At 46.5% G+C, this 18,257-nt stretch overlaps 1 protein-coding gene across 1 annotated transcript; it reads left to right on the top strand.

The window, feature by feature from the left end:
• Positions 1–548: 548 nt before the first annotated feature.
• On the top strand, positions 549–14,244 carry INHBB (inhibin subunit beta B). The gene is made up of 2 exons (XM_060774307.2): positions 549–2,005; positions 9,352–14,244. Exons 1-2 carry the CDS (start codon positions 1,540–1,542, stop codon positions 10,125–10,127), a joined length of 1,242 nt encoding a protein of 413 aa, XP_060630290.2. The 5' UTR covers positions 549–1,539; the 3' UTR covers positions 10,128–14,244.
• The last annotated feature ends 4,013 nt before the right edge of the window (positions 14,245–18,257 follow it).

Genomic DNA, 18,257 nt, shown 5'->3' with positions numbered 1-18,257 from the left:
GAATTTGGGGGGGGGAGGGGCTTTGGGGGCTTCAGCCTGCTTCTGGGACATGGCCATATAGACCGGAAAACTAACAGCAACCCAGTAATTCCGGCCATGAAAGCCTTCTATAGCACCTTGAAAGAATTGGTGGAAGCGCCTTCTTTGGAGACTTTGAAACAGAGGTTGGATGGCCATCTGTCGTGGGTGCTTTGCATGCAATTTTCCTGCTTCTTGGCAGGGGGTTGGACTAGATGGCCCATGAGGTTGTCTCTTCCAATTCTATAATTCTATGATTCTGATTCCCAAAAGGCCAACTTTGGTTCCATCAGTATAAGGGGGGACACTATTTGACCATAATGGGACTGGAGCCTTCGCGGATGTGGGTGTCCATAGAGCAGGTTCCAGGCTCCACTGTCCGGGCCCCTCTTTTCCCGCGGGCCTGGCGGAGGAGAAGGGCTCCTCTCCCCCCCCCCCCCCCCGCCTTCCTCGTCTTCCTCCTCCTCCTCCCGAGCGCAGAGCCCGCGGCGCTGGGCTTGTTATAGGCCGCCCTTCCCACGTGGTTTGAACTTCAGTATAAAAGTTTCGGGAAGAAAAGTGGGCCCGATGGTGTGATTTGGCCGGTCAGGAAAAGAAGGCGACGGAGAGAGGGAGAGAGAGAAAGAGAGAGAGAGAGAAGGAAGGAAGGAGGAAAAAGAGGGAGGGGAAGACAAGAAGACCCCCCTCCCCTTTTCCTCCCGTCGCCAGGAGATTAGCGGCAGATAAGCCGAGGAGGAGGAGGAGGAGGAGGAGGAGGAGGCAGCCGGCGCCTTCCCAAGCGCGACCTTCTCCTTCTTCTCTCTTTTCTGCTGGGCGCCCGGAGGCGGAAGAAAGCCAGCGAGAGAGGGCAAGAGAGAGAGAGACACAGAAAGAGAGAGAGAGAGAGAGAGAGGGAGAGAGAGAGGGAGGGAAAGAGTCAGGCAGAGAGGCATAAAACTCGCCGGCGAAGGAAGGAAGGAAGAGAGGAAGGAGCCGCTCTCGGCAGAGTCGCCCAAGAGCAACGCCTCTCCGAAGGGACCGTCGCTTCCCAGCCCTTTCCTGGGCACTTGGGGCGGAAGAGCAGAGCCCCAACTCTCCCTCCCTGCGCTGCCGCTCCTCCCGGCTTGAAAGCGGACCGCAGCGGGACCTGGGACGGAGCCGGGACCAAGGGAAGAGAAGGGAGAGCCGCTTTGGGGGTTCCTCCGAAGGAGAAGTGAGGAGAGGAGACAAGGGAGAGCCGCGCTGGCCCGGAGGAGCTGAAGGAGCGGCGGTGGAGGAGGAGGAGGAGGAGGGGGGTCCCCAGCATTGCCTTGGCTGCCTGAGCGGCGGCGCCCCTGGGCTTCCCCCATGAGCCTGGGCTGAGCCAAGCGCCCGCCTCTTTCCCCGCGGGGCCGCCATGAAGAAGGACCTGCTGCCGGAGCTGCCCGCCGGACAGTGACCCTCCAGGAAAGCCCTCCTCTCCTGCTCCTGCTCCTCCTCCTCCTCCTTCTCGCCCCTCGCCCCTGCTCGCCAGCCCGCCTGGCCCCCGGCGCCTCCAGCGGCATGGCCCTCGGGGCGGCTGGGAGGGGGTTCCCGGTGCTGGCGCTGTGGGCGCTGCTGTGCCTGCTGGCCCCGCCGGCCTCGGCCTCGCCCACCCCGCCGGGAGCCGCCCCGCAGGACACCTGCACCTCCTGCGGCTTCCGGCGCCGCGCGAGCCCCGAGCTGGAGGCGGGGCAGGGCCTGGAGGGGGGCGACCCCGCCGCCGCCGCCGCCGCCGCCGCCGAAGGGGTGGACGGAGACTTCCTGGAGGCCGTCAAGCGCCACATCCTCAGCCGCCTCCAGATGCGCGAGCGGCCCAACATCACCCACGCCGTGCCCAAGGCCGCCCTGGTCACGGCGCTGCGCAAGCTCCACGCCGGGAAGGTGCGCGAGGACGGGCGCGTGGAGATCCCTAGCCTGGACGGGCAGGCCAGCCCCGGCGCCCCCGCCCAGCAGCCCAGCTCCGAGATCATCAGCTTCGCCGAGACAGGTGGGTGAGTGGGCGCAGAGCGGGGCCCCTACCGGCCCCCCCTCTCTCTCGCGCCCAAGCCAAGGGAAGGGCTGCCACGTCCGAGCTGGAGTCGCGCTTGCCAATCGCCTTGGCTTTCCGGGCGTCTGTTTGGCAGAATGGACCCCCGGTGCACCCCTCCCCCCTTTTACTCCTTGCCCTCCCCTGCTCCTCACTCCCCACCCCTCCTGAACCTGGAGGGTCTCTAGTCCTTGAGTCACCTCTCCAAAACCACAGGCAGTGCCTCCACCTCCCCTTGGCCTTCAGGTACCTGTCTGGTAGATCAGCCGCCCCTCGCTTGTCCATCCCGTCCCATCCCAAACTGTGGGAAGTGCCCCCATGTCCAAGCTGGAGTCGGTCTTTCCCATCCCCTTGGCTTCCAGGTTGTCTGTTTGCCTGCCTTGGTTCTTCTGTGCTGCCACCCTCTCTTCCTCCCTCCCTTTTGCCCCTTGCCTTCTCCTGCTCCTCATTGCCCACCCCTCCTGAACCTGTAGGATCCCCAGTCCTTCAGTCAACAGTTCTTCCTCCTCTCCAAAACCACATGCAGCCTCTCTAGATCCCCTTGGCTTTCAGGTACCAGTCTGGCAGATTGGATGCCCCCCTCTTGTCCATCCCGTCCCATTCCAAACTGCAGGAAGTGCCACCACGTCCAAGCTGGAGTCACTCTTTCCTACCCCCATGGCTTTTGGGTTGTCTGTTTGACAGAATGGATCCCTTGGTTTGCCTGCCTTGGTTCTTCTGTGCTGCCACCCCCTCTTCTGCCTTCCCTTTTGCCCTTTGCACTCTCCTGCTCCTCACTGCCCACCCCTCCTGAACCTGTAGGGTCCCCAGTCCTTCATTCAACCGTTCTTCCACCTCTCAAAACCACATGCAGTGCCTACACCCCCCCCCTGGCCTTCAGGTACCTGTCTGGCAGATCGGATGCCCCTCGCTTGTCCCTCCCGTCCCATCCCAAACTGCAGGAAGTGCCCCCATGTCTAAGCTGGAGTTACTCTTTCCCATCCCCATGGCTTTCGGGTTGTCTGTTTGTCAGAATGGACCCTCCTGTTCCTCCCTCCCTCCCTCCCTTTTGCCCCTTGCCCTCTCCTGCTCTCACTACCCACCCCTCCTGAACCTGTAGGGTCCCCAGTCCACAGTTCTCCCACTTCTCCAAAAGAACAATAAGTGCCTCCACATCTTCTTGCCTTTCAGGTGTGTGTGAGGCAGATCGGATGCCCCTTCTTCCCCATCCCTCTGCCCAGCCTCCCTTTTGTCAGGGCCACCCCTAGGGAGGCCAAATGCTTGCTCAACCCAATTGCTTCCATGCTGTTAATCGGGTTGGTTATGACCCATAAAGCCCTACATGGTGTAGGTCCAGGCTCTTCAGAAGATCATGTCTCTCTACAGTGGTTCTCAACCCGTGAGTCCCTAGATGTTTTGGCCTTAAACTCCCAGCAATCCTAATAGTCTGTAAACTGGCTGGGGTTTCTGGGAATTGTAGGCCAAAACACCTGGGGACTCACAGGATGAGAACCACAGTTCTATAAGAAGCCTACTCAGGCCCTAAGGTCATCAGGAGAGGACCTCTTCTCAGTCCCACTGCCATTGCAAACAGAGTGAGTAGGGACAGAAGAGAAGGCCTTCTCCGTGGCTGTCCATGGGTGGTTTGGCAGGTCAGATACCCTGGTTTGTCTGCCTTGTCCCGTTTATCTTGGTTCTTCTGTCCTTACCTTGGTTCTTCTTCATCCTCCCGCACTTGCCCTGCTCTCACCTGCCCTTCACTGCTCACCCCACACAAACCTGGAGAGTCCTAGGAGCCAGACCTCCATCCACTTCCTGCTTCCCTCGGCATTGTTGGCTTTCCCTGGGGAGGACTCCTCTGCAGAGAACTTCAGAAACTATTAATCTCCCAGTAGTTGGCAAGAAAACAGTTACGATATGGGTTGAAAGACCTCGCTTGGAATTTGGAGTGCCTGTGATGATAGTGTACTACTAAAAGTGACAACAGAGCATGGGGAGCTCATTGTCAGGGTATGACAGCTCCAGGCAGATGGTCAGTTTGGCAGATCAGGTTTGTATGTCCTGTCCCATCCCTCTTGGTTCTTCCCAACTTGACTTATTTCAGGGCAGCCCCTAGACCGGCCAGATTGCTTACTCAGCCCAATAGCTTCTTGTCCAGACCTTGCTTTCCCCCATTGCCTGGTTTCATTGATGCTCTTAGCTTTCAGGTGCCTGTTTGGTTTGTTCATCTTGTTCCATCCTTCTTGATTTTTGATGTTTCAGGGCCTCTCCTAGACAGGCCAAATTGCTTACTCAGTCCCATGCTGGATTTGGACTGTTCTCTTCCTTTTGTCTTTTGCCCCTTTGCCTTGTAAAGCCAAGGCTGAACGCATTGATCACCTTGGCTCTCAGGTGCCTGTTTGGCAGATTGGATACTCCTGCTTTGTCTGTTTTGTCCCATCCCTCTCAGTTCTTCCCAAATTGGCCAGGAGAAATTGCATGCTCAATCCAGTGACTTCCGTGCTGGATTCTGGCTCCTCCCTTCCTTTTACCTTGTGGCTTCTTATCTTGTAAATCTATTCCTGTTCTTATCAATCCAGGCAGTACAGCACCCATATGGACTAGTTTAGCATCCAACCCATCAAATCCAGCTAGCTTGTTCATCTGCTTTCCTGTGCGTGTGTCACTCTGTCTGTTGCAGCCATTCTCTCACCACTGTGATCATTTCTACATCGTTGCTCCTCAGATACTTCTGTCATACTTCATGCATGTGTACAATCCATCTCTCATGCCACCCATATTGGTTCATTCAGTGCAACTGCTTGCCATTTCCCACATCTTCCATGTTCCAGTGACCTAGAGAACATCTGTTCTCCCATCCATAATATTATGTGACCTTTTTGTCATTCAGCCATCCCCTGCCACACTTGAAGGATGGCAAGAAGGGGCCTTGTCTAAGAAGCGAGTCCCATAGCCACTGAGAAGGCCCTGTCCTGTGTTCCCTCCAGAAATGTCTGGGAGGATGACAGGACAAAGATAAGGACCTGTTCCATCTCAGAGCTTGAGCAGACTTGTATTTGAGAGTGCAGCCATTGCCATACCACATATTCTTCTCTTCGTTTTTGCCATGCAGCTCCTCTTCTCCAGTCTCTGTCTCATTTCCTCTAACTCTGTTTCATGTCGTATGCTTTCTGTATAATCTTAAACCCCATTTTGTAAACTGCTCCCTTGGGAATCTCATCCATCTATCCCTTCATTTATGAGGTTGTCCTTAAAGTGCCACCTCTGCATTGTTTTCTATTTGTGTCTTCCATGCTCATCCATCTACATTCTGTTCATCCAGCGCATGCACATAACAGTAAATCAATTCAGAATGTATCCATGTGTTTCTTGCCTCAGACATTCATTTACTGTATGCAGTAACCTCTTCTGCATTTTCTCATTCACCCAAAATATTACATATGGCATTTAGTTTATTTTTCTTTCTTCTCATCAGCAATGTCTATCCAAATGCATTTCTCTGCTATATCCATCTTGTTTTTCCAGATTCTCTTGTGTCTTTATAATCAACTTGTGGGTCATTTCTAGACTATGGGCTTAGTCCAATTCAATCTTACCTACCTAGAGCATATTCATCGATATGAATAGGACTTTGTCGCTACAGATAATCTAAATCCCACTAATTTAGATTATCTGTTCCTTGAGTTGGCCAGCACTGAAAGGATTTCTGTCCATCTCAAGGAACACATGAGGGCAGGACCTTGAAACAGAGCATCTCTTTACACACCTGTGATTTGTCCACACTGGAATCAGAGTTTTCTCCTCCAATATTGTAGATCTATCACCTCCACAGTCATCACCAGTCCACTAATGTGTGCATCAGAGACAGTAGTTCTCAAATCATAGAATCATAGAATCATAGAGTTGGAAGAGACCTCATGGGCCATCCAGTCCAACCCCCTGCCAACAAGCAGGAATATTGCATTCAAAGCACCCCTGACAGATGGTCATCCAGCCTCTGTTTAAAAGCTTCCAAAGAAGGAGCCTCCACCACACTCCGGGGCAGAGGGTTCCACTGCTGAACAGCTCTCACAGTCAGGAAGTTCTTCCTAATGTTCAGATGGAATCTCCTTTCTTGTAGTTTGAAGACAATGTTCCGTGTCCTCGTCTCCAGGGAAGCAGAAAACAAGCTTGCTCCCTCCTCCCTGTGACTTCCTCTCACATATTTATACACGGCTATCATGTCTCCTCTCAGCCTTTTCTTCTTCAGGCTAAACATGCCCAGCTCTTTAAGCCACTCTTCATGGGGCTTGTTTTCCAGATCCTTGATCATTTTCGTCGCCCTCCTCTGGACATATTCCAGTTTGTCAATATCTCTCTTCAATTATGGTGCCCAGAATTGGACACAATATTCCAGGTGTGGTCTAACCAAGGCAGAATAGAGGGGTTGCATTACTTCCCCTTCATCTAGACACTATGCTCCTATTGATGCAGGCCAAAATCCCATTGGCTTTTTTTGCCGCCACATGGCATTGATGTCTAAAAGAAACCTGAAAGTCCAACTTGTGATTTGTAGGAGTCCCATCAGAGAGAGGCAATGGCGGACAAGCCTTTCTCCTCTGCAGCCTGTAGACACAGGACATAGCAAGGAAGTCTAGGTCAGCAGGAGTCAACCTTTGACCATTCAAAAGTTTTTGAATCCAACTCTCAGGAGTCAGTAGCCAAGGATTCTGGGTGCTGAACTGTGAACAGTCAAGGTCTACGAAGTTATATTCTTAGTTTATGAGCAAATGGTAACCCTTATTGGACTACAACTCTCATACTATCATAATCAGTGGCGAGGAAATGCTGGGAGTTGCAGCTCAATAAGGGTCTGGAGGGCTTTACTTGGCCCCCTCTGATGGTATGGACAAACAGTGCCACAAATGAGTTCAGCATGTTAACTGTTGTCAAGTCAACTTCTATTTATGGTGATCATATGAATGAGAGACTTCCAAGTCACACTTTCCTCAGCCACCCTGCTCAGGTCTTGCAGATTCAGAGCTGTGGTTTACTTGATTGGGTCTATCTAACTGTAATGTGATCTTCCTCTTATCCTCATCCCTTCCAACTTGCTAAGCATTCTTGCCTTTTTTTTAAAGTGAGCCACGTCTTATGATAAGTCCAACAGTCTCAGTTTAGTCATCTTGGCTTCCAGGGAGAGTTCTGGCTTTACATTCAACACAGGAGGTCTGTGACAGATATCCAAGCAGTTGCATTTTTAGCAGGCCTTGTGGAAGAAAGTATGAAACCACGATGTGAGCAGAAGGGCACTTTAAGCTCATTGGTTTTCTTTTTCTGGAGGAGCAATTTCACTTATTTATACTTTATTATCTGTATGCCACAGCTCAGGCTATTTTAGCCTTGCTTGCTTGTTCAAGTTTCCATGTCCTGTGCAAATCAAGCTTTCCAGATGTTTTTGGACTCCTATCTTCCTGTGATGGAAGCTGTAATCCAGCAAACATCTGGAGAGCTGCACATTCTCCTCTCTAGAGCAGGTATCCCAGTCCAATGGAGGTCAGTATTGGTCCAAAACTGGTTGAAAAGGGGATAAAAATTAATTAAATATTAATAGCAACACACATAATAGACAGTAGTATTCTGTCTATCATGCTGTCAGAAAACTCAAGTTATGCGTAACTGCTCCTCTGATCATGATAAAATGCATTCATATATATAGGGGGAGAGGGAGAGAGAAACTCACTGATTACTATTAGCCATCATTGAGGTTTGCTTTATTAGTATATTGCAGGAAGTGGAATTGAATTAAATGGAATGAAGAATATTCAGTAAACACAGAATCATTTGGATCCTTTGCATGTTTACTGAGTAGAAAGTATTTGAGTTGAATGTGACTCATTCCCAGATTAGTGTGTTCAGGATTTCAACCTTTGGGTTGGAGGTATTTGGGTTGAGATATATCAGTGCCATGTGTATCAGTGGGTTGGGAGGTATCAGTGCTTCCTCCATTTATCACTTGTGTTATGAATATATGGCAGTCAGATATTATTTCTTCTTGCAGTCTTTGATGAGGACCTGGGTTTGTGTGTGTGTGTAGAAACACTGTGTGTAGTTCAGCATTGCTTATTGCAGTGGTTCTCAACCTGTGGGTCCCCAGGTGATTGGGCCTACAATTCCCAGAAATCCCAGCCAGTTTATCAGCAGTTAGGATTTCTGGGAGTTGAATGCCAAAATATCTGGGAACCCACAGGTTGAGAACCACTGGCTTATTGTAACTCATACTAGCAGAAACAGTAGGACCCATGAGTAAGAAATGCTGTAGTAACTCAATGGTGTTATGCTAGGAATGTCAGTTAAAATTCCCCTGAGGAGAAGCTCTATCAGGCCCATTGTTCCTGATGGCCAAATGCCAAAGAGGCTTCTGCACGTCTAAGAGTTGTGTGGAAGACAAAGTATCAACATCTGCTGAATTTTCCTTCTTCTACACAACTATCAAAGCTGCCCAAGCTCTCCCCCCTTGGCAAGTTATAGCTAGAATGGCAAACTTTGTACCATGTGAGAATATAGGTGGGAGCTAACCGTTTCCCCTTGCTTTGCTGCCATCCCCAAAAGATTCAGCCTATAGAAAGATAGCAGCTCAAGAAGACAGGAAAGCTTAAAGCTTTCCCTGTAATTGAATTGCATATGTTTGTGGGTGCTTTCACCCTACTGCCCGAAATGAAGCTGTTCAGGCTCAGATTGACAAACCCAGCTAAGAACCCAGCCTTAGTGAAGTAGATGAGTTCCTTGGTGTCATGGGCCACTGGGTGAGATTACCGAATTAAATCTAAATTGTAACCCAATCCTTTCTGTGCAAAAAAGCACACACCCCATTCCCTCATTGCTAACAGTCTGTGCTTTCTGGGAAAATTATACATGAAGGTTGTCTTTGCCAGGCTGACACTTAAAAAAAAAAACCTAATTAGCACTTATCCAGGTGTTCATAGGGTTCCTTTCATGCCTCTCAATTTATTGGACCTTAATTGCTTGTATACTGATTTCTAAGGCTCTGGCGTTCTTCCCCGCCCCACATCCCAAAAGCCTGATTAGTTTCTCTCTTGGAGCTTCCTTTGAAATGGGTTTTTAAACACAGGTACATGCACCGAGTTTACTTTGCAATTTATAGCTGATTGTTGTTTTTTCTGATTCAGTCATTTATGTATGTTATTTTAGGCACTTAATAATGTGATGCAGCTATTTCACTTGGTGTGTGTGTGTGTGTGTGTAAGGGGGTTGGGGAAAGAGAACCCATTTCTTTTGAATTTAATGTTATTTTCTTCTCCTTCCATCTTTTTTTCCTGTTATCTTAGATGACTTGGCCTCCTCCAGAATGCGTCTCTATTTCTTCATTTCCAACGAAGGGAATCAGAATTTGTTTGTGGTTCAAGCCAGCCTGTGGCTTTACTTGAAGCTGCTTCCATATGTCTTGGAGAAAGGCAGCCGGCGAAAAGTAAGAGTCAAAGTGTATTTCCAAGACTCGGACACTAGCAACAAGTGGAATGTGGTTGAAAAGAAAGTTGATCTCAAAAGAAGTGGCTGGCACACATTTCCCATGACAGAAGCAATCCAGGCTCTGTTTGAGAAAGGGGAGAGAAGGCTGAACTTGGATATTCAGTGTGAGGCCTGTGAAGAGTATTCAGTGCTGCCAATTTACGTGGACCCTGGGGATGAATCTCACAGGCCCTTTCTAGTCGTGCAAGCCCGGCTGGCTGACAACAAGCACAGAATCCGGAAAAGAGGCTTGGAGTGCGATGGCAGGACCAATTTATGTTGCAGGCAACAGTTTTACATTGACTTCAAACTCATTGGGTGGAATGACTGGATCATAGCGCCATTGGGTTACTTTGGGAATTACTGTGAAGGGAGCTGCCCGTCCTACTTGGCCGGCGTCCCAGGCTCAGCTTCCTCTTTTCACACCGCAGTTGTGAATCAGTACCGCATGCGAGGGCTCAACCCAGGGACCGTGAACTCCTGTTGCATCCCAACCAAACTTAGCACAATGTCCATGCTGTACTTTGACGATGAATACAACATCGTGAAGAGGGACGTTCCCAATATGATTGTGGAAGAATGTGGCTGCGCCTGATTTGGAGGGCTGTGCATCAGAAAGGGGAGGGAAATAGGGGAGGGGGGGAGAGAAAATTCCAAAACTGAATGGAAGCAGAGGGTGTTTTTGGCTGTATTTCTTCCTTCCAGGCATGGATGGATATTTAAATCACTGCAGAGGCAGCAACAACAAGGACAACAAAGACGTATATCATTTCACTCTGTTGTCAGGACAGTGGCGGTTTGTGGATCTAGAACACTAAAATATGCTACCACTTATAAACTAATGCTATGAAGTACCTTAAATCCCACCCACACACCCAAGGACACAAGCACACGTACACATAGCGACACACACACACACACGCAAGTTGCATGATTCAGCTGGGAGGAGGAAAGCAGTAGCCGAAGGGGAGTGTACATTTGTTCGATTGAGACATGTGGATGGCCTACTAGCCATTTCCCTTCTGTTCGCCAGCCATTTGCTTTGGATGAAACCAGTGGGAAGCGCAAGAAAAGAAAACGGTTTAATATATTCTCATACACAGGTATTTAAGTGACCAAACGTACAAATGACCACCATCACCTCTAAGGTCTAAAAAAAAATGAAGATGGAAGTAGCAGGCTACCTGCTTATGGAAAGATTAGCCCTTCCTCTTGATGTTAAACATAATGTACATATATATATTATGAAAAAAGAAGAATCACAAATGGCCTATAGCACTTCCAGGGTAGAATATTGATGGAATCAGAGGGGCGGGTGGGAGAGGGAGAGTTTGAAAGAAACAGAAGCAAATGTTGTGATCTTAATATAAAATGGTTGTTGTATTTCTTCTGAATGATACGTTGGCATGATTTCATGCTTTAATGGACCATTAGATGCTCCTATACCTGCCCCATGTGGACTGTTATTGTAGTTACGGCCATCTGTAAAGGGCTTGTTTTTCCCTAACCTGCCCTGTCGGTCCCTGTTTTGCTCACTGTGCTTATGAACAGTTTTTTTTTATGTTCTGAGAACATTGGCAACATCCAAAGTAGCCATTTGTGTTCCTTGCCCAGGGATGACACCAGAACCCCCTTTGGAGCTGTTGGGAAGGAGAAGAGGGAAGGAGACAAGACACCATCAATAGCGCAAATCCATTGATGAGCCCTAAAGAGAAATTATGGCCAGGTGGTGGATTACCGTGATTCAGGGGAGGGAGGTGCAGTGTGACAAGAAAGAAACATCTGGCCCATCTTGGGGAGAGAGAGAGAGAAAGAGAGAGAGAGTATGGAATAGAGGGCAGTCTTTGTTTTGTTGTTTCCCGATTACCTCCTCCAAATATGTCAAGGATGGCTGCAGAGCTTAAACACTCCCCTCCCCTCCACTTGCTCTAGCATAGCACTCATAAACTGCTTGAACGCACGTTATTATAGCACTTGCAGATTTCAATGCCTTGAACGGTTGGTACTTACTTGATGGTGCACTTCTCTTTGCTCACTGTCTCTAGGTTTAAAAACAAGTGCCGCATGAGCTATGCAATTTAAAGTGTTGACCCATACTAGATGAAACTGGACTGAAATGAGATGGTACTTTTTAAATATTTTTTTTATACTTGAAATTAAATCTTTTGCTTCTTTTTTTAAAAAAGCGAATGATTGCTTTTCATGTTTGCACTGATGTAGTTGCATGACGTAGTCAAGAGAAACTGCCATTTGAAAAAAAAAGGTTATTTTTATAGCAGCAAAAAAGTGATAATGATGAATACAGTGAAATGTATTATACATAAAATTTTGGAACCAAAGAGGCCAGCATATTAATTGTAATTTTTATCAGATGGCAAGGCCATCCTATAAATATATATATATAGATATCTCAATCATGTAATAATACTGAACACTCTCCTGTGAGGCCTAACAGTTCTTTTTCAGGGTACGAAATGGAATCCATTGTGTTTGGTCAACATCTTTTCTATGCCATCGTACGTAGCAGACATTATAAGATGTACATCCTTTAAGAGAAAGGAGGAAACAAAAACCCAAATGTTGTTTGTTTATTAGAGTCCCTTGTAGGTTCTGCTCCATAATAATTTAAATACCAAACAACTTTCACTTAGATATGCTGTCAAGAGTATTTTACATTTGTGTACAGTTTAAGTAAATAAAACAGATCAGAAACAAAAAGTCTGGGAACCGCAGCAGCTTCTTGCCGTTGCACCGGCCTGGTTTAAGAAAACTTTGTTAAAAAGTATCCACAGCTTGGAAGATCAAGGTCTCCTTGGCTGAATGGGTTTTATACACACTGTCAAATGAAGCCCTGAATGTGTAACTGATTGTAGGATGAGGGTCAAGAAAACTCTTCGGACTGCTCTCTGGATTGTTAAGTTGCACAAAGCTAGTGCTAATGGAGGCAAAGCCTAGAGCATGAGTGGGAACCATGAAGCCTTCTAGATGCCATTGGATTTCAGCTCTCAATAGCCCTAGCCAGCCAGCCAGCCTTGTCAACAGTAAGGAATGCTGGCTGGGATCTGCAGTTCAAAAAACATCTGGAAGACCTCTTGTGTCGCATAGCATGGAGAGGGGAGACTGTGCCCCCCCCAAATGTACTTTGAGAATGGTTCCTATGGCCCCAGAATAGTCCATGGCGTGCATTGCTGTATGTGGTTGGTCAACAGTCAACTAGAGGTCCACTTAAGTCATGCCTATGACCTTGGCAAAAATACAGGAGGTAAGGTTTGTATTGTTCCCATCCATCCTTCCTTGTGTTCCTTGTGTTCTTAGGAATTGCCCTTGCAGCATGCTTCATATAAAGAGCTGTAGGTGAAATAGTCCACAAGGGCTGGGCTGGAATTCTTCAACTATTTTACATGCAGGGAATGCTTTCCACATGGACCTGTCATTCTATTTTGTGGGGCCTAGGAGAATCAGTCACAAAGTTTCAATGGGGCATCGAAGCAGTGGCAGTTGGAGTGGAATTTTTTGACAGGACTACCTTTCGCCCTCCAGAAGATATTATGCTCAAATTCCCATCAACTCCAGGTAGCATGGTCAATAACCATGATTCTTGGGGACTGTGGACTAACATCTGAAAAGCCTCAGGTTATCCGTCCCTGTTGCAGCGGGCAGAGGCACACAAAATGATGGTGACAACTTGGAGTCAACCTGAAAGCTCATAGCAACAACAGATGCAGAATAGCTACTTGGTAATTTGGTCTCTCAGCCAGACTCTGCAGCCTGAGCAGAGGTTCAACAAGGCTTCTTTTTTGAAGTATGACTCCCCAGATCCCCAGCCAGTATTGGCAGGAGGTGATAGGAAATGTAGTCCAACACATTGAGAAAGTGCTGGGTCATAGGTGGCTAAGGCCATATGAATACTTGTTGCTTTGGAAAATATTGTATGCATTTTGGTTTGCTGAACTGGAGCCCAAGTTTATGCAGAAGAGAAGAATTTTTTTCTTCCAGTCTTCTCAAACCTCATGAGGCCTGGCTTTTATATTCTAGGAAGAACCTAATCTTTGCAGCCACTCACAACTGTACAGTACCACAATTGTGCTGCACAATTTGAACCACTCTATTTGCAGCTACACTGTAAGAGTATGATAACTTTTCCAATTGTTTTCACTTTTAGGAATTAGCACAGGCTATGTCAACATTAGAGGAAGGGAGTGACTAGTCTCTGAATAAATCTTGCCAAGAAAACACAAGGATAGGTCCCCATGAATCCAAGTCAACTTGAAGGCACATAGCAACAGCAGCAGAAGCAGGAATAATGACAGCAATGCCACAGAAACCCCTAAATCACATTGAGACTGCAATGCTAGACAAGGATTTTCAACAATTTTATCCTTCTATTGAAATATATAGCTTTACTGCTGTTGCTATGATGCTTGTCTTTAAGTTAATTCAGATTTATGATGACCAGAAAATGACCTATCATGGACTTTTCTTGACAAGATCAGTTCAAAGTGGGGTTGCCTTTGCTTTCCTCTGAGGCCAAAAGACCATGATCCCAATTTCATGGCTGAAAGGGGATCCAAAGCCTGGTTTCCCAGAGTCCTGTTCCAACACCCAATCTACAACACTATACTAGCTCTCTTAAGCCTACAGCATTCGATTTTCCCAGGTGGCCTTCCACCCAAACACTAACTAGCCTCAATCCTATTTAGCTTACCAGATCAGATGACACTGAATGTGTTGAGGATCTTATAGACATCTGTTTCCCTAATGCCAAATTGGCTATTTATTTTATTAGTCTATAAATTGAGTTTTTGTGCAATGCTGGTTTCCTCATCCTTCAGTCCTTGATGCTGCTGGCTAGGAGTCATTGTTATGGCAGTCCAACAAGCTATTTGCCCTTTGTACCTGAATGTTTTTTTTCTAATGGGGGTACTTTGGGCTGAATTCCAGAAGACCAAATTTCAAATGCCCACTCAGCCATGGAAACTTACTGGGTGACCTTGGTGAAGTCATACCCTTTCACAGTTTTAGAGGAAAGCAAGAAGAAACCTCCTCTGAATACCATCTAACCAAGAAAATCATGTGATGGTGTTGCCATAATCTGGAGTCAACCTGAAGATTCATAGCAAGAGGAGCTCTTAATTTCCCAAGACAGGTCTGCCTGGCTTACAATATATCAAACTAAACAGCATAGTAGCCATCTTCTATGCATCCCTCTGATGTTTCACAGACTGAAATAGGCACATAATTATAACAGCTCCATTGTCAAAGCAAGAATCTCTTGGTGAACCTTATTACCTCCACTCAACCTTACATGCTTCAAATGTTCCTTGAGTTCCTAGAGAGTCCATTAATTTGTCCCATGAAAGCCTACCCTGATGCTAACCACAAATTTAGTTTTTCAGATGTGACACTCTCTAGATATTCTCGACTACCATAATTGATCATGCTGACTGTGGTTGATGGGAATTGTAATAAAATAAGGGTTGTGGAAAGCTGTATTAGCAAAATGTATGTGTCCTATAGCATGCTGTCAGGCATTCAAAATACACTTCAGCAGCTGCATTGTGTGAAGGTCCTGGATGGGCACAACATTGTGTGAAGGTCCTGGATGTGCTGATGTATGTTTGTGTGTGTGTGTGTAAAAGACAACATGTATCTGTCTAATCTTCTAACTTGAATGAGAGAGCTGAGATGAAGGTGCTGGATCCTTCTGAGAGACAGTGACACTGATATCCACTGGGGGTAATGAAGCGAAAAGTGAGGGTCATGAAGGTGAGGGTCATGAGGTAGAGACAAGGGGTTGCCACAAAGAGACTAAATACCAGCTAGTACAAAACCTGACTTCCTTCCTTGGAAAATCTAAGGACATTTTCCATCACCCTTCTAGCTGGTAAGCAGTTTGGAACTTAGCTGGGCAGCAATCCATCTGCATAAAGAGTAGGGCTACTCCAAACGTAAAGCAGCAACTAGAGCAATATAACATCAAGTTATTCACTACTATCAGCTATAAAAAAATATGTCCCATCCCTGAAAATCAAGAAAAACTGGGATAAATATATTGCAGCTTATCCAATGGAGCCCCCGGTGGCGCAGTGGGTTAAACCCCTATGCTGGCAGGACTGAAGACTGACAGGTCGCAGGTTTGAATCTGGGGAGAGGCGGATGAGCTCCCTCTATCAACTCCAGCTCCTCATGCAGGGACATGAGAGAAGCCTCTCACAAGGATGATAAAAACATCAAATCATCTGGGCATCCCCTGGGCCATGTCCTTGTAGACAGCCAATTCTCTCACACCAGAAGCGACTTGCTCCTGACATGACAAAAAAAAAAAAAAAAAGCTTATCCAATGGATGGCAGCTGGGAATGAGGGAGAAATTAATTCAGTTTGCATTTTCCTAACTTTGAACTTTGAAAGCAATATGAAAACTGAAATACTTGGTTACCCTTCAAAATTCACAGTTCTCTAAATGTTCTAGGGGAGCCCTCCAATCTATACAATCAATGCAACAGTGTACATACTAGGGAAGTGTGGATTTGAAAATGCATTATATGTGCATGTGCTTCAAAAAGTATCTTCAGAAAATATGATGTATGCCTGTACCAGGATAAACTTGCAAACAAATGCCAGTGAATCTTCATACCAACTTTAAAATAAACTACAATCCAGTTTGGGATGACTGGAAAAATTCTCAGCATTTAGGACAAGGAGAAATTAAAGCTTGCCATGGAGGAGAGGAAAAAAATGGCTGGGGAAAAGAGGAGGTTGATTTGGGAGATACGTCTTTCCAGGATTCTTCCACTATGCTGTCATTTGGCTGCTTTTTCAGGTCTGCTGCAGGCATGGTCCTCTTCCTCTCTCTTAACACAGGCTTGGGTCACTTATACCTATTGCAACAGCCTGAGTATGAGCTCCTGTTAAGGCAAATGAGAGAGGAGCAGTGTGGATGGATGAAGAACACTGCTCCATTATTTAATGTCTGGATTGAAAAATTGTTTTCAATGTATGATTTCTGGTTCCTCATACAGTCCAGATGGGAAAAAATATGTTGATAGCCACCCTATTATTTGTTGTAAGAAATAGTGACGGTGTGGCTCCTCAAGATTAAATCCCAAACTGGGCTTGGAAAACTACTGTATATTATTATTCCCACCCCAAAATCAGAATAACAGGAGAGTGCATTCAGAGCCCAGTTCAAACCTTCATCATGCCTGGATGGCAGAATCTCAACCTTTTGGATAAGATTAAATGTAATCAGGGGTGGAGTTAGGAGACAAAAACTTCCCAATGAACTGCTAAATCTTTTTCCTCCCACCTGCTTACTTCCCTTTCTTCTTGCCTCCTTTGCTGCCTATCTCTCTGTTTTTCGGGTTTTCTGTTCTTGGTGGGGATGGGATGAAGGATGGAAGTGCAGCATGATGTAATTAGGTAATGCTTGACTTGAAACTTCAGGGTCCTACTGACCTCCTTCTTTGAAAATGATGTGTAGGGCTTGGAGCTTTTTCTATGCAGGGGTAAGGGGTGTGTTGGGCACCAGAGCTTTCTTTGACCCATTTCAGATTCTTCCCTTTAAGACTACATTTCACCATTTTAGGGGTCTCTGGATTGACAACCTCTGCTCAGTTACTCAGTTGAGTCAGGGTCAGAACCTCTATCCCCAAATGCTTCCCACCCACAAACAATAAGGCTGAAGTCGCTCTGGCATATTGCTATGCCTCTTAACCAGGTACCCGAACATAGTGGCAGTGACTGAAATGTGTACCCTCCAACTGTCCCAAGAGTGCCAATTAATAACCAATCATTCAATTTTTTCATCAGCTTTTAAATGCTCCAGTTCTCTCTGTTTCTCTATTTTTCTCCTTTCCTCTTATTTTACTTCTATTGGTGTAACCCAAATTCAAAGTACAAAAGTAGTTTGCACTCACTTAACTCAGCAGGAGAAAGAGGACAGAAGAGGGCAGAATCTTGCCCTTCCCAGCAGGTTCAGCCAAAACCAAACTGCTGCAGCTTTTCTTAGCTTGTTTTTTCTTCCTCATTAATAACTTTTGACATCTTGACCATACTTTGACATTGCTTGGCTATACATGTCCTGGTTTTCATCTGTGAAATGTTATAGGATATGAAAGTGACTTCTCCTTGTCAGGGAACAACTGGTAAGGAGCATATAATGTCTAGGATACTGTGCTGCTCCATATTACAAGTTCTTTTTTCTACAATCTCTTGGGCATCCAAGGGATAGGGATGTGTGAAGAGAGGAAAACGTGTAAAAAGGAGAAGGAAAAGTGAAAAGGCATAGCTGGTGTGTCAAAATTCTGCCATATGCTAATTAGTACAGCAGATTATAAAACTAAAACCTATAATATAGCTAACCACAGATATAAGAAACATCCTGTAAATGAGAGCACGCATTGGTCATCTAGCATAGTATTGTATGTATTAATTGTCTGGCTGCCCTACTGTAGGATTTGAAATGGGAATCTTTCACAACCCTCCATGGAAGAGTTGGGGTTTTGAATACACATCCTTCTGTTTACAAAGCACTCAGCGGCAACTGATGGCTTTCATAGTGTTGAGGGATTGTTTTAATTTTAAAGGAGCTATCCGCGGTGCTGAAATATTTGAGGCTATTGGAGAAGCTTAGCTGGACTAAAACCTGGAGAGGATTTGTCATCCCACTGGCATGGCAGCCATTAGCTGCCACTAAAAGCATGCATCTTATGACGTCTTTTCCTT

The sequence above is a fragment of the Anolis sagrei genome, chromosome 1 (genome assembly GCF_037176765.1).
Source record: "Anolis sagrei isolate rAnoSag1 chromosome 1, rAnoSag1.mat, whole genome shotgun sequence".
In the NCBI taxonomy this organism is placed as follows: Eukaryota; Metazoa; Chordata; class Lepidosauria; order Squamata; family Dactyloidae; genus Anolis; species Anolis sagrei.
This window is presented reverse-complemented; position numbering and strand designations above follow the sequence as displayed.

Bases quoted from the DNA above. Each gene is read 5' to 3' on its own strand.
- INHBB (XM_060774307.2), top strand. From the start codon at position 1,540: ATGGCCCTCGGGGCGGCTGGGAGGGGGTTCCCGGTGCTGGCGCTGTGG. The intron at 2,006-9,351 runs GTGGGTGAGTGG...CTGTTATCTTAG, and splicing joins CATCAGCTTCGCCGAGACAG to ATGACTTGGCCTCCTCCAGA.